Source organism: Seriola lalandi, unplaced genomic scaffold (assembly GCF_002814215.2).
Source record: "Seriola lalandi dorsalis isolate HSWRI2012SDOR001 ecotype SW California unplaced genomic scaffold, Sedor1 jcf7180002054484, whole genome shotgun sequence".
Taxonomy (NCBI): Eukaryota; Metazoa; Chordata; class Actinopteri; order Carangiformes; family Carangidae; genus Seriola; species Seriola lalandi.
The window spans coordinates 667,100-679,436 of NW_019525037.1; the positions used below are offsets into that span (position 1 = coordinate 667,100).

The 12,337-nt window shown below is 38.4% G+C and overlaps 1 protein-coding gene across 1 annotated transcript in view; it reads right to left on the bottom strand.

Annotated features, from left to right (window-relative positions):
- Positions 1–5,161: 5,161 nt before the first annotated feature.
- The window catches only part of wdr7 (WD repeat domain 7), a 120,385-nt gene continuing 113,209 nt past the window's right edge, over positions 5,162–12,337 (bottom strand). Inside the window, exons 34-35 of the mRNA XM_087175717.1 lie at positions 11,943–12,047; positions 5,162–9,616 (exon numbers count right to left, since the gene is read on the bottom strand). Of these exons, the coding sequence (XP_087031843.1) occupies positions 9,413–9,616; positions 11,943–12,047 (309 nt within the window). The 3' untranslated portion in view covers positions 5,162–9,412. The remainder of the gene's footprint in view (positions 9,617–11,942; positions 12,048–12,337) is intronic.

Below are 12,337 nucleotides of genomic sequence, written 5' to 3' on the forward strand. Positions count from 1 at the left end.
AACAAATTAAACACATTTTCTGCTGAATTGGGGAACAGGATGTCACAGGTCTTACTTTTTGCATCTTCATTTATTATATTGATATTATTTTGTATTTATTGCATTTAAATAATAATACTGTATTATATTAAGAGCAGCAAATTAAATTTTGGGAGCAAGAGCAAAAAATGTAACATACATTTTAATCCTAAAATCTATATCTTCATACGTGTAGCAGCATATTTTTTGTAAGTTAATTTAAAAAAAGATGAATTATTCATATTCTTTTAAATATATGGCTGTTAGAAAATCCCAGCTGAGCTCAGCATGGTAAAGGTTTACATAAAAACAAAGTTTGAAACAGCGGTGGTACTGTAGCTGTATCTGGGTCGTCTCAAACAGTTTGGTCCCCACAAAACATTCACTGATGAAATATTTTCTGTGTTTTTTCCCCTAAAACCTTCTCCCATCCAGCTGTGAGATCCTATCGATTATAAACAACCGCAGATCTTTTGATAATCTTTTTATCTTGAGAAAGAAAAGAAAAAAACACTTGCAGCTGAAATGCAGGAACTTTTGGGAACATCAATAATGGATAAATACACAAACTGGAACAACATGACTTTCTGATCTCGACAAAACTTTCACCAGAGCAACTTAAACAAACAGCCGTTTGATTCCAATGTGATTCCAGTGTTTGACAGAAAAAAAACCACCTCAGAATAAAAAATGAGTGAGGGATGGAAAAGTAGGACACTCTGATTCATTTCACAATAAAAGCTGGAAAGTTGCTTAAATCCTTGTTTGAATAAATGGGAAAAATTACACAGACAAGTGAACAAGTTCAGGAGAAAGTGATTCTGCAAAATAAATAAGTGTGATTTAAAACAGTGTTAAAAAGTGTATTCATTTCTTTGAGAAGGAAGGAAGCAAGAGGAGAAGGTGTAGAAGAAAGTGGTAGCACGCAAATAAAGAAAGAAAGGGAGAGAGTTTAGTTGACTTCCTTCCTCTTTCGACTAATAAGAAAATCTGAGGCCAAAGACACTGAATCCCTGCTGCTTCATAGGCTTTCCTTTATTCCATTGTGACATTAACAACAACAACACAGGAGACAGTCGAGGTCAAATACAATATAATGAAGAAAATTTTATGTAAATAAATGTATAAATATACAAATGAGCAAACAAGCAAATATTCAGTTGTTACTTAAAACAGCTATTTGTAAGTTTCATTATAGTTATCTAGCTAATGTTAGCATAAACAGCTGTTTACTTACAGTATCAGTCCACGTTGTGAGTTTAGCATCAAAATGAATGGTGGCGAGCAACCCTCATGTTTTGCTTCTGTTACTGTCACTTCTTTTCTTCTACTGAAGTTAGCATGCTAACCAGCTAGCCCCAGCCTGGTCGAACTGGCACTGCGCTGAAGACGTACTGCTCAGAGGACGTATTATAACATATTGTCTTCTAAATGTAAAGATGGTTGAATCTCATGGCAAGACTGGTAAGTAAACAGCTGGTCATGCTAACAGTGGTTATGTAGCAATAGCAAAACTTAAAAATAGCTCCATTAAAACAGTGCTTGAACTAATCCTAGCCTCTGAATGAATCTGGTCCTCTCATTGTCCAGGACAAATTAACACATAATGATATTTGTCACCCTGATCTCCTGCTAAGTGCACAGTGCTGAACCATAGGCCTGAGCAAAGAAAGATCCGTCTGAGGATCATCATAAACCTTATCATGCTAATCCTGCTAACCGCTCTGATCCGTCTGCTAGTCTCTGGTTCTGGTCTCAACAGACTCCTCATCTGAGTCTGGGTCTGACTGAGGCTCAAACATCGGATGTTTCCTCCTCTAACCATCTCGATACTCTCTGCTCTTTCACCTGTACACCTGGAGCAAGCAGGTGGTGGGCGGGGCTCAAAGCCTGATCCACATTTCTCAATCAGGTAGATGTCTTTACAGTAGTAGATTTTGATTTTGCTTTTCGCTTTTTATGTGTGAAAACCATGTTAAACAAAACGTGAACCACAGCAGAGGATTTTTACAGACTTCTAAACATGTCTGGAGAGGAACTTTAAGAAATCAAATCTCTGTTCTCTTCTTATTTCTGTGACAAGAGCGATCCAGGTGCTGGTGTTTATCCAGGTGGGTTTTGATGGACTGGTCCAATTTTAAAGTCTGGGGCTGATTTTTTATCCCTGGTTTAAGCACCTGAACAGCAAAGTACAAGTTCTTCCTGAAGTTAGTTTTCAAACTTTTCAAAGGTCTTCAGGTTGTTTCCTGCTTCTGTGTGAAGGACTTTAAGTTGGAGGTGAGAAAATGAGAAGAGACGTTGAGCTGTGACTGCAGATTATAGCTCCTGATCAATACTGCCAATACCTGATGGTGTTCATACTGAGGACTGATGGAAGACAGAGAGGAAGAGCAGGGACCAGAAGAGTTCCTGTGTATGTTCAAGAGAAAAAAAAAGTATGTGTGGTAAATGGTCAGCGTTTCTGAATAGAGCCATTGGAAGGTCAAAGGTCAAAGCCATCAGCAGGGTTGATCTGTTACAATTACAACATGAAATCAGTGGACTAACGGATAAAAGTTGTGATTATTTTACAGGTTAAATCATTTGAGACACGAAACAACAGCACTGGTCATTTGTTCAAAGTCTGTTTCTAACAGTCAGGAGCTCAGGTTACATCGTAGTTTTGTGCAAAATAGAAGCAATTTTATTTAAAGAAAGTCAACAAAAGACAAATATAACGGGTCTGGGTTTCCATCGAGAGATTAAAGCTGAGTTTTCCTCTCTTGATGCTGGATTTCCAGCAGTCTGCCTCTGGACCTGGCTCGCTCGGGCTGCATGTGGCAGGAGCCACGACATGAATGCAAAAAAAAAAAGTGTTTCCATTTCAATTTAGTGAAATATTGTTTTATCTGAAATACAACGGAGTATTGGGGCCACATTGAGGAAAAAATCTGAATCATCTGAGGTCATAATATTATGAGAATAAAGCTGTAATTTTAGGTCCTATGTTGTTTTAGAGGGGAAACATCAGAAGCTTTAAAATGAGGAACGTGGAGCGTCCTGTGAAGTTCTACTTTAGCAGAGGTTTCACTAATAAGGACAGACTTCATCTTTTGGCTTTTCATCATCATCATCATCATCATCATCATCATCATCATCATCATCATCATCACATTTCCTCAATGTGGCCCTAATACTCCGTTGTACTGAAAAACCTCATGCGAACGCATTTTCTTCTAACTATGACCACAAATGTTCTCCAACAATAATAGTTTCCAACAATAGTTTTACCTGACTAAACTCAAAAGAGCAGTTTAAGAAAGCAGATTTTAAAATGTTTAAAGCATCAGACACACAAAGAAAGAGAAGTTTGAGGATCTGTCTGTTTCATTGCTGCTTCACTGTTAATATTTCATACTGCAGTTAAAAGTGAATTCCTGAGCGCACAGTTAACTTTACATGTACAAATCCCTCTTTAATCATTACTTACCTTTGAATTATGAACTGACTTCATGTTTTATGTTTTTAAATTGAATTACATGAAGCTCAGTTCAAATATGAGACGGATGCAAACAGAGACGGTCAGAGAGTTAAAGCGCTGTGAGATTAAAGGAAGAGATTGATCTTCTCTCTGTGATCAGAGATGTGTTAAAACAGGTCCACCATGCTCTCATTATGAAGGGGAGAAAGAGAGAGTGTTTAATTAGTCAGACAGAGGCAGAGTTAGAGAAGGTTTTTATATTATGGTTGAATTTTTCTCTCTTTTTAGTTGAAAGTTGATCCCCATGTTTGATACTAAGTTTTTTTCTTCAATGTTGCTTCAATTTGTTCACCTTCAATAATTATCTCTCGGAATGAGGTCGTTTTTATTTCTAGTGACAGATTCCACCATGTCCTTGCTGGAGTGAAATTGCTTTCATGTGCACGGACACACAGGAAACTATACATATGTGTAATTATGTTACATGGTGTTTACATAGCATTACTGTTCGTAATTTTATCAGCCTCCCTGTTTACTGCTGTATCAGAGCTCTATTAAGTTACTGCTAATGCAAAGACAACATTTCCTACTACTGCCTGGCATTAAACTGCCTAACCACAAGGATGCTTTTATTGTGAAGCAGCCACAGGAAATGACTATTGCTGACTGCCACTGATCATTAAAACTGTGTCTGCAAACCAAGAGTTGTTTTACACCCTTTCTGACAGAGGGTGAGTTTTAAATACTGCAGGGAGTAAAGTTACAGCCAACTGCAGACTAGTGACAACACACCTCCAACATGTCATACAGGTGAAGAATGTCTGTGAGATCAGACCTTGGTCGCCCACAACATGATAATTGACTGTGTTCAGCTACAGCAATCTCTCATCTGTAGCTGCAGGCTACCTGCATGATTAATACAAGACTGTACTGTGTATTTGTGAAGGAATAAATAACAGGCAATGAATTAATGAGCAATAAATTGCACTTTTACTTTAGATGAATACAAACTGTCTGTTGCTGCTGGTTTATATACTCAAAGTTATATTACACATTAAAATGTCTAAAAACAACTGGACCTGTGTTCTATATGTTGTTGAGTTGTGTTCTTACATCATCCCAAATGTTTCCATCAATTCTCAAACCAGAGGAATCTGTGATTTTAATCATGGTAACGTTTCATTGGTCGCCTGTCAGTGACATCACAATCCTCTATGATCATGTGTCAGTGTGTTTGTCTGACAGAAGCTCAACATTGACTTTTAACTAGTTTTAAGCCACATACACTTTTTCCACCTTGGTGGTTTTCAGCTCTATATTTGAAGCAGATGAAGGATTTTAGTCGTCGGACGTCTGGATCTGAAGTTATCAGAGAAACAAGCTGAGGAAATGTTAGACAGCTCAGCTCCCAGCTGCTGGAGACGTCCTGTCCTGTGTCACTGAAGAGCGTCGCTGAAGCTCTGATTCTGCTTTATTCAGTGTTTCTACTGGTTTTAACCCCCTGGTGTGTTTGTTGTGGAGATGATACTGAAGGAATCCAAACTGGGAGGGGCTTAAGGTAATGGCGGTGAAGACAACAACTCCCATGATCCGACACTATTTCATGACATCACCCAAAGCCGTCTTATTTGTTTACAGCAAATTTAAGTTTAAAGAAAAGAATAAAACAGGAGGACGAATATCTGATGGTCTCATTTTCATTTTTATTGGACACAACAACAACAACAACAACAACAACAACAACAACACATTTAAACACATGTTGTTTTTATGATGCACAGTAGATTCAACTGTGGGGAGCTTGTATACATGCACTACATCACTCACACACACACACACACACACACACACACACACACACATACAATCTTAAATATTTAGACTGAGTCTACTGTCTTTATAAACAATTAATATATAATCACATCAAAATCAATAAGAAAAAAAAATGCTGATTACATTTAGTGTGAAATTCAGAAATGAATGTTTGCTGTTGAAAACTGAGTAAGCAGAGACTTTCTAAACCACATAATCAGCTGATCATCACACAGTGGAAATGTTGATAACTGAGGGAAATCCTTTGTTTGCAGTCAGAGGCAGAAGCTGCTTCACATGGTCAGGAAACAAGAAAAGGAAGGAGGAGAAAGAGAAAACAGAAGAAACAAAGGGACCTAAAATATACAAGTGTTTCTCTCATGCAGTCACAGAGCTCTTCTGTACAGCGCTGTTAAGATCCATTTTATGAATATATCAAATGCTAAAAGTGAAACTGTTTTCGGAGACATTCTCAGTAGCTGTATCACGTTTTTCATGTACTTGATAAAACCACAAGGTTCTTGAAGACATTTCGGTTCACTACCTTCACCAAAGAACCTTCTTTTTCTGGGTGGATGACCTGATCTTCCTCGCTTGTTACTTACTCTTCAGCTCTTCCTCTCTGCCTCCTTTATTTTTCTCACCTTTCCTCCCCTGAGAGGCTGCCAAAAACATATTTTCTCAAACTGTTAAGAGTGGTGGAGAAAATGTAAAATCAAGATCTCAAAGCTGTCTGGACCTGGCGTAGCAAAGCTGGCTGGGACTTGACGTTTGTGTTTGTCTGTGTGTGTGTGTGTGTGTGTGTGTGTGTTTTCAAAAACCCATCTGACGAGCTGCTGGATATTTTTTTTTTGAGGAGAGGAAGAACTTGTGAAAAGCTTTGACACGCTCGGGTTTACAGGTGTGTAACGGTGTTAGAAGCTTTCTGACAGCACTAATGAAACTGACAGATGGAGGAAGGAAAGGAGGGAGGACAGTGGAGAGGAGGAGGAAAGGAGGAGGAAAGGAGAGGAAAGGGGTTCAAAAGATGGAAGCAAAGCAAATGAAGTGTGCTTAAAACCAAACTCTTCAGACGTATGCGAGCTGCTTCCAAGTGTCACAAAAAGCAAAAGTAAAAACATCTATCCGCAGTCTGATAACTTGAAATGCGTTGAGTAGACTCCAGACCTCCACCAAGGCCAATGTCAAATAACTTAAACCAGATTTAACAGGACAAAAAAAATCATAATTATAATCTATAGTAAATGACCCATCTATGCCCCAAAAGTGGGTCCTTCCCTGGCCCGCGGCCCATCCCTCCACCAAGTTTGGTGCATATCAGTTCAGTACTTTTTGTGTAATCCTGCTAACAAACAAACAAACAAACAAACAAACCAACCAACCAACAAACAAACACACATTTAACACATAACCTCCTTGGTGGAGACAATGACAGCAAACTTTTACTTTATAAATATCATATCTCTATACATAGATGTATATATATATTTCTTTCTCTGCATAAAACTCCAACTCTGAGCACTAAAACAACACTTTAAAGCAAGAAGGTTCTGACTGACAGTGAAGGTATAATGTGCAAAAACACGTCTGTTGCATCAGAAAAAAACAGTGATATCACGGTGTACTGACACACCCTGAGTTCACTCCTACACCACTGAAGCAAGATGAGAAGATAAACCACTGGAGATCCACAAAAACAGTTTGTCTTTAAACAGATTACGCTGTTACAGCTGTTCGCATTCCCCCATAAGCAGCGATGGGTATGGTTAGCCCCCATGCTAATAGGATACTTCCTTGACTAATTGTACCTGCTGTTAGTAATAAGGAATGTTAATAACATTTAAGAGAAGAGTTGCAGTTTTCTTTTATAACACAACATGAAAAATGAATATTAAACTGTAAAATAAACGACTGTGACCAGCCGTGACACATGTGGCTGCTATTGTTTCCACCTTGTGAGTCTGTGTGTTTGTGCCATCATGACAAAATGTGGTCCTGCAGACACCTAATGTAACAGGAACTACCACAGAGGCAGTTTTATATTTTTGGCAGGTGTTCATACCTCTGTCACAACTGTGAAAGATAGTCACAAAACTCACAAAATGAAGGCCGAGTTTGATGATGGATGTGGTCAGACCTATGAGTACTGACTGCTCATGTAATAATGGAATAAGATGTAAATTGTATACTGTAATATTTCTTCAGGTATTGTCAATGTTATGAGAAGACATTGCCATTTTTTGGCCTGTGGATGAGAAATTATCTCATCTGAAGAACTAGTTAGTGCCAGGCAGACAGTCACTTTAGCCACAATAAATACACCAAACAGGAAGATTAACACCAGGTTACATTACACAGCAGTTCTAACTGTATATGTACATATTTATATCTAGAGATACCCTCCTAAAAGTCAGGTGGGTGCAAGAATGACAAGAGAAAAGCTGCAAGAAGAAGAGCAGTCTTCACCTCTATTAGTCTATTACGAAGCGTCATCGTCTGCAAAGAAACATCCCCCCAAAAGAAAAGCATGTGAGGGGTAAAATGAGGCAAGAAAATAGGCAGCCACTGTTTTCCTTCAAATATACAAACCTTCAGGAAAGTTTTTACATCCTGACAGAGACAGAAAGAAGTGAGTGAAGTGGGATTTTGGACCAACATGTGGACACAGGGAAATATGGAAACTGTTACTGAATAAAACAGACGGGCTGAAGACAGTAAGCTGAATGCAAACAACAAGATGATGGACAAAACTACCTCAAAGAGATATGCACAAAGGCTGACTACATGACAAAATTCATGTTGGATAATTATCAAAATATCTCATGCACCTTTCTGACCAAACAGTTCCTAGTAAAAGGAGCCACTAAACTAAAAAGTTAAAGTCTCTTGTTTGCATTTCTGATGCATCTGAAGATATAAAGCTGATTCTAGTGGCAGCCAGTAGCAGGCCATTCTCTGTGGACCATATGTACTATATGCATCCCACTACCCCTTTTGCTGAACTCACTATTCAGTGTTGCTGTCATCCACTTTAAATCTGACCAAAATAACGATATGCTTTAGTTTGTGTGAATTTTTCTTCTGTGAATTTTTACATATCTGTGGTGACTGACTGCTGCACCTCCAGCATCTAAACATTTACTGCAATCATGCTTTTAGGATGAACAGTCTGAAGTGAGAATGTGTGCTTAACAGTGAAAATACACTTGGGTGTAAACACGTACACACACATTTCTGTGTGAAGCTCAGAGAGGATGGAAAAGCTTCCAAGGTGTCACAAAAGTAAAAGCAAGAACCAAAGCGCTCACACACCTACACAGACACACAAATGTGAAAAGTGTGTACTTGTCTTAGAGAGTTTAGGGCGTACCAAAGCTTTAAAGGGAGAAGAGTCAACTAGAAATGATTCATTCCAGTTGTGAAAACTAAAGATGCTGTTTCACTCGTCCACTCCCAAACAAACTTTAATATAAAGAGCAGAAAATGGAAAAAATGGCAAAGATCAATTCATTTTTCAGTCACTGTGTTACATCCATGTCCCAGTCCAGTGTTTCTGCAAAGTAAATCCAGAAATGCCTGCAATAACTTTTAAACATTTAATAATAAGATTCTCATAATTAGCACTGAAGTAAACTAAAAACTAGGTGGGACCCAGAATGGCTGCAGCAACAGAACAGATCTGTGACATGCAGCAAATAAATAGGAATGAAAAGAAGGTGTAAACGACTAAAAATACATCAATGCAGTCTAAAATGTAAACAAGCCTTGTATCACGGCCTTTAAAGTGAGTTCACTCACAATTATCACTAAGGGACATAAACCAAAAAAAATCACCCAGTCCAAACCTGGACCTGAGCTCGGTTTTGACTTCTGCAGTTTGAAAACTTCAAGTGACAAACATTTGAATTAAAACCACGTGAAACTTCACTATCAGCCTCCTTCATTTTACACTCTCTTAACCGATCGACTCAGCAGCTCAGGATACATTTTGGGAGCTAAAATTAAAGTGACCAATCCATGCTACAGCTTTTCATAATCTGCCCCAGAGAAAAACAACAAACTAAAAAGCTGCAGGTCTGTCAGATAAAAGAACGGAGATACAGCTGGAGATACAGATGTGGTTTAGACCATGAAGCGGTGCTCCTTGCCATCATGGGCCATCAGGATGACGTTGCGGTTGGAGGTCCAGATGAGGCGTGCGAGCTTCAGGTGATTCTGGGAGCCCGGGGACGCCGGCTGCACTGGAGGAACCTGGTAGGTCTTAATGCAGCGGAGCTGAGGGGCCGAGTTCAGCATCCCGATGCTCCCCAGCAGACCGGTGTTCATCTGAGGAGGGCAAACAAAACATCAAGCTGCAGATACATACATTATCCACTGATCGCTCAATAATCAGTATTTCTTCTGGTTAAACAGTTTAAAGGTCAAAAATACCGACCAGGTCCAACAGAAGTTACCAGAGTTAAAAAAAAACGTCTTTCAAATTTTATAAAAAGCAGAAAATTCTCACACAGGAAAAACTGGAACCATCATATATTTTGCCACATTAATGGGCTTCATCTCAAACAGATGAGATTAAACCAGATCTGAGATCATTTTTAACTCACTATGCAGTTAATTGTATTAGTCTTTTTTATTTAGTGTATTTGTAGTATTTGTGTTAGCTGCTCATGTAAATGAGCATTTTTGATACAATCTGGCATCTTTACATTGAGTATTCTGTGCCGATATTTATACACATGATTTGTCCCTATCAAATAAGTAAATAAAAAAACAATTAAATACATAAACAATGGTCACAACTAACAATGTTAACATCAAGCAGAAGCAAAAGCTTTATAGAAACATGATGAAACATTCAGAAGTTTAAATCAAGTCAAGTTTAGTTCAACCCTAACTGATTCTGGGTCAGTTGGGGTTGAATTCAGTATTAAAATCAGTCATATTTCAGTTAATATTATCTTACATGATGCATATTGTTAAATAGATTTGCATTGATTCAATATTGGGGAACCTGAATTGAAGGGGCCAGATTTGGGCATCTAACTCACTTTTGCCCTGTGGCTCCGCTCAATGTATAAACCTGCTTTGAGCTTCAGTTTCCATTCTGAAGTACCTCATGGCCCTAAGATAATCATACGATTTCAGGGATACAAATTTAAACAAATCATTTTCATGTGCACCAATAGTATTACATCTTCTGTTTTAGTTTACTGAGACCAAACTCAACAAATATTAACGGACAGATCAGAGGAATCACTAGTGAAATGTTTCTACCTGCCTCATCCCTGTTCTTTTGGTTCTCAGTACAGATTCTATACAAACTGTACTTTCAATACTCGCAGTGAAAAATTAGTTAATGAGCATTTTGGTAAGAAGACATTCCACACCAGTTCCTGTTAGTGATGGAGCTGCTGAATCCTCTGAGGAAACGCTGAGTTTAACCCATGAGTCTTCTGTCGCTGCATCCGTGAAGAAGGCAGAGCCCGAGACTGGACACAGCTAGTGTGTGTGTGTGTGTGTGTGTGTGTGTAGGAAAAACACAGCGAGGAGAAACTCTATCATTTCCTGAGACGACACTGCCCCTCCCTCTCTCTCTCACATACACACACACAAACACACACCGACAGAGCGTCTGCCAGCTCATTACCACAGCAGCCGTCTTGCCGGCGCGCTAGCAGCGGTTTATGCTTACAGTAATGCCATTAGTGTGTGTGTGTGTGTGTGTGTGTCTGCAGACAGTCGTGTCAGAGGTCGTAAAGACCTTTCATTCAAAATAACAGTTCTGGGAAGAAGATAAGAAATACACGTCTGTCTGCGAGTACATGCATAGTATTTATTTGTGTGACCGGTAGCATCACTTTGTATTAGTTTTAATTTAGATGTTGTTTCTTTATGCATGTGAACTTTTTCATTTGAATTTTATTATTATTATTATTATTATTATTTTATATTTATTAAAAATAAATTTTATAAAGAAGCATACAAATGTTTAATAATAAATAGGTAAATAATAAATAAATATATATGTTTTTTACGATCCCTGGGTGCTCACTGGATATGAATTAAAGCAAAAGTTTTTAACTATAAAACTATAAAAAATATACTTGTATTTGGTGATTAAAGACTTAGATAAGACTTTTGCTAATGCTACACAGCTTGCATTTGTATTAAAAGCTGTTTAAGTCTAGATGAAATGTTGCAGGTTGAGCATCAAACAAACTTCTACATGCTAACCAGCTAGCCTGTCTCATCACTATCCGATACCGAGTCACTGTAACGTCCAGGCTGCTCTTAAGACGTATCATAACCTTTTGTATGGTAACACAATGATAGCTGAAGCTCTCAGCAAGACTGGTTAGTAAACAGCTGTTAATGCTAACGTTGGCTGTAGCAGAAACTAACAAATAGCATCTTCAGCTCTCAGTAGGAAATGTATCTGTACTGGTGAGTGTCTGTGTACAGCTGCTAAGTACAACTTACTGAAGCTAAATTAAAGTGTTATGGTTGATACAGCTGCAAAGACGTGTTTCTGTAGCTGAAACTATTGGTTGCTAGGTTGTTTTTTATGTGCTTTGGATTTCTGAAGGAGAAATTATGTCTTGACAAAAAAAAAACAAAAACAAATGTATGTATCTGTATTTGTGTCATTTACCTGCCAGAAGGAGATGTGGCTGTCAGCGTTGGAGTATGTTGCTAGGTAACGGCCGTCAGGCGCGAACGACACCGCTGTGATTGGACCCTTATGGCCGTGGATGTTCTGCAGAGAGGGAAAGATGGAGGATCATTTTAAAGAGTGAAACCAAGCCAGCTGAAGAAAGGTATTGCTGGAGCTGGACTGGTTCTTCTTGATTTTACAGACAGTTTTCATCAGTGAATCATTTGGTGAACAGCTGTTTTCAGATTCCTGTATGTTTGTAATAAAAATCAGGTTCTGGGTGAAATACAGTAAAGAAATAAAATCACAAAGAAGAAGAAAAAAGAGTCAAAGTTCCCTGCTTGCAAAGAGTGATGTAAACATGTAAAACATTAAAAGTCAATACTATAACC